At 43.3% G+C, this 3873-nt stretch overlaps 1 protein-coding gene across 1 annotated transcript; it reads right to left on the bottom strand.

Moving 5' to 3' along the window:
- Window positions 1-1407: 1407 nt before the first annotated feature.
- Window positions 1408-3236, bottom strand: LOC107301018 (inactive rhomboid protein 2-like; the record flags this gene model as incomplete). The annotated part of the gene is made up of 2 exons (XM_015830289.1): window positions 3110-3236; window positions 1408-1620 (listed from the first exon to the last, which is right to left on the bottom strand). Coding segments are annotated over exons 1-2 (326 nt in total), but the record flags the coding sequence as incomplete, so codon positions are not given.
- Between the last annotated feature and the right edge of the window lie 637 nt (window positions 3237-3873).

The following is a 3873-nucleotide window of genomic DNA, read 5'->3' as shown; positions in this document are numbered from 1 at the left end:
TGTGGGGTGAATACACTTTGGAGTTACTTAATTACTTATTGGTTGCATTTTTATCATTCTCTGAGTTCAAAGAGGCATTTAAAATTTCAGCCCCCTAGCAGTCCAATACCCCAAAAGACAAGCTTAGGATCCAAAAAGATTTTGACAAACATGAACAATGAGCCCTATCTGACAACATGAACTTTAATGTGGAGAAAAGCAAGGTTCTACATCTAGGCAGGAAAAACCAAAGGTACAAGTACAGATTAGGCGAAACCTGGCTCAAAAACAGTAACTGTGAGAGAGACCTTGAAGTTCTACTGGATGATCACTTAAACATGAGCCAGCAGCGTGTGGCACCAGTCAAAAAAGCTAATACAATCCTTGGTTATATAAACAGAGGCATAGAATGAAAATCACATAAAGTATTAGTACTGCTTTATAAATCCTTAGTAAGACCACATCTGGAATACTGCATCCAGTTTTGGTCATCACATTACAAAAAAGATGTTGAGACTTTGGGGGAAAAGTGCAAAGAAGAGCAACTAAGATGATTAAGGGCCTGGAAATAAAAACATATGAAGAACGGTTGCAGGAATTGGGTTTGGTTGGTCTAGAGCAGTGATGGCGAACCTTTTAGAGACCGAGTGCCCAAAAACTGACCTGCCCCGCCACCCTGCTCTAGCCTGCCCTGCCCTGCCCCACCCCCACCCCACCCGCAGGGCCACCCACCACCTCCATGGCCCACCACATATCGACCAGGCGTCACAGCAGCACCATGGCAGCCATGCCCTCTGCAGCATCATTGGCACACGATGGGGCGCAAGGGTGGAGTCCTGTCCCCGCTGCCCGGCTGCCATGTCTTTGGCTGTGCTGCTCGGTGTGGGCCGTGTCCGGGGGCAACTCTCCTCCGGGGGAGGCTGCTGGTGAGGAGGGGGGCACGGGGAGAGGAGGGCTGGGGCGACGGTGCATGTACCCACAGAGAGGGTTCTGAGTGCCCCCTCTGGCACAGGTGCCATAGGTTCGCCACCACTGGTCTAGAGAAAAGAAGGCCTAGGGGTGACATGATAGCAGTATTCTAGTATTTGAGAGGTTGCCACAAAGAGGAGGGGGTCGACTTATTGTTCAAAGCACCAGAAAGCAAGACGAGAAACAAATGGATGGAAACTAATCAGGGAGAGAAGCAACCTGGAATTAAGGGGAAACTTCCTAACACTGAGGACAATTAACCAATGGAACAGCTTGCCTTCAGAAGTTGTAGGTGTTTCATCACTGGAGGTTTTTAAGGAAAGACTGGATTGAAACGGTATAGGGTCTCCTGCTTGAGCAGGAGGTTGGACTAGAAGATCTCCAAGATCCCTTGTGGCTCTAGTCTGACTAAAATGACCGATTCACAGTCATCCTGGAATTTTGGTGGTCTACTGCTACCTGTGGCTGTCTGTGATCTCCAGCTGTGACCGTACCACACTGCTGATGCTCCGACGATACGTTCTGTTCAGCCAGTTGCCCACCACTCCCAGCCCATAGTAGCGCTTCTTGCGGTCAAAGGCAAAGTGCTTCACCCTGGAAGCAATCCGAGTGCCCCTCTTAGGAGCAGAAGCTTTTTGTTGGAGGCTTTTGAGGGCAACAGGTCCTACATGCCTGCAGAACAAGAAAGGACATATTTGAAAACTCAGCATGAGTTTGACTGCAGAGATACATGTAGAATTATTCCAGGATGCTAAGAATTAATTGTGTTCTGCAAATGTTACTTGATCTCAGTAAATGTCTGCCTTTGAAGTATTATGAGCCCAATACAATGCAACAATACAGGTAGCCCTCGATTTACAATAGATCGTTTAGCAACTGTTCGAAGTTACAACGGCACTGAAAAAAGGGACTTATGACCATTTTTCATGCTTATGACTGTTGCCGCATCCCCATGGTCACGTGATTTACACTCAGATGCTTGACAATAGGTTCATATTTATGACGGTTGCCGTGTCCTGGGCTCAGGTGATCACCTTTTGCGACCTTCTAATAAGCAAAGTCAAAGGGGAAGCCAGATTCACTTAACAACCAGGTTACTAACTTAACAACGGCAGTGGTTCACTTAACAAATATGGCAAGAAAAGTCATCAAATGGGGCAAAACTCACTTAACCAATTTCTCACTTACTAACCTAAATTCTGGGCTCCATTATGGCTGTAAGTCGAGGACTACCTGTAACTGGTTCTCTTTTTTGGCTGCCCCCACCCCAGTACATTTTCTTTTACAGTGACTACTTTATGCAGAAAAAGATAAGAAGATCAATAGGAGCAGTTGATTGAGTTAAGTTCAATCTCAAGCAGAAAATTCGTTCTGGGAAATGATAAGACGACCAAGATTCTATTACATTCAAGTGTCTCGTTTGATTCTTCAGTGCATCAGAGTTATTCATCTGAATTTTTAATATAATCTTTCATATCTCCCTCTATGTTTGCATTAATCTTTTCCTCTTTGTATCTGTCACTTTCTCTACAACTCTTAGATGCAAATGTCTTCAATATTTTAAACAAGCAATTCAAGTGGCCAATCTTGTTTCAAAAGGCTATTTTCCTACTTCACATCCTCTCTATGCCCTGTCTTGCATCCAATCCCGTGTTCCGAAGCTTTCACTTTCTGAGCAAAGATATATTGATAGCCGATTACTGGAAAGCTATTTAAAATTGTCTTTTCGGGGAAAGTAATATTTATATTCATAATAGAAATGTCATCTCCATCCTTCAAATACTGGTCAGGATGATGTACTGCATAAAAAATCTTACAAGTGCAAGACATGTATCTAAAATCCAGTCCCAAAGCAGCAAAAACTATGAGCAGTTTATAGTTCATTGGCAGACAAAACGGAAACACTTTATTTTAGGATTATTTTAAAAGTCTTCCTGCGACAAAGTAGCATTTTCGGAAAGAAGAATCCAAAACAAGAATGCCATAGCGGAAAAGAGTTTTTTCTCAGTAGCTACGCATCACCTCTAAAGTAGGAAAGCTTTGTTTCCAGGTGACTGTGGCAACAATAGCTCACATTTGGTAACATAAATCAGAGTACACTTCCTATGAACAGGAGGCTAAGTCTCTGTTGTATCAGTCCAAATGGGTCTCCAAGACTCACTGGAAAGGTTGGTCAACTTCTGGTGACTTGCTATCTTCTTGTAAGGGAAGCCCACGGTAGTAAGTAGCAGAGAGCGGTGGGGATTCAAATACATCATCTTGCATGGAGCACATCTCCTCATGTGCGTCAACCTGTTAAGAAAGGGGAATTATTACTCGTGGCCTCATTTAAAATGAGAATTGTAGATATTGTTTAGTGAGGGATCCAGTCGTTCCGGCAAACGTCATTTTTATCTATATATCTACTCATACACACCTTCATAACATCTTATAGAAAAAGCAGCAAATGGGGCTAAGGCAGGGGTGTCCAAACTTTTTTCAAAGAGGGCCAGATTGGATGAAGTGAACGTGCTGGAGGGCCGAACATTTTTCCGAACATTCTTTGAACCATTACAATTAAATGCAAATGAATTATTTTATGCCTCTTTCCTCTCCCTCTCTTTCCTCTTTCTCTCTCTCTCTTTCCTTTCCCTTTCCTCTCTCCTCTCTCTCTTTCTCTTTCCTCTCCCCCTCTTTCTCTTTCCTCTCTCTTTCTCTTTCCTCTTTCTCTCTTTCTCTTTCCTCTTTCTTTCCTCTCTTTCTCCTTTCTTTCCTCTTTTCTTCTCTTTCCTCTTTCCTTCCTTTCTCTTTCCTTTCTCTCTTTCCTCTCTCTTTCCTTTATTTCTCTTTCCTCTTTCTCTTCTCTTTCCTCTTTCTTTCCTCTCTCTTTTCTCAATCTTTTTTCTTTCCTCTTTTTCTCTTTCCTCTCCCCCTCGCTTTCTTTCT

This window comes from Protobothrops mucrosquamatus, unplaced genomic scaffold (genome assembly GCF_001527695.2).
Source record: "Protobothrops mucrosquamatus isolate PMUCROS unplaced genomic scaffold, P.Mucros_1.0 scaffold9580, whole genome shotgun sequence".
Classification (NCBI taxonomy): Eukaryota; Metazoa; Chordata; class Lepidosauria; order Squamata; family Viperidae; genus Protobothrops; species Protobothrops mucrosquamatus.
The sequence above is the reverse complement of the archived record's forward strand: the minus strand, read 5'-3'. Positions and strand labels throughout refer to the sequence as shown.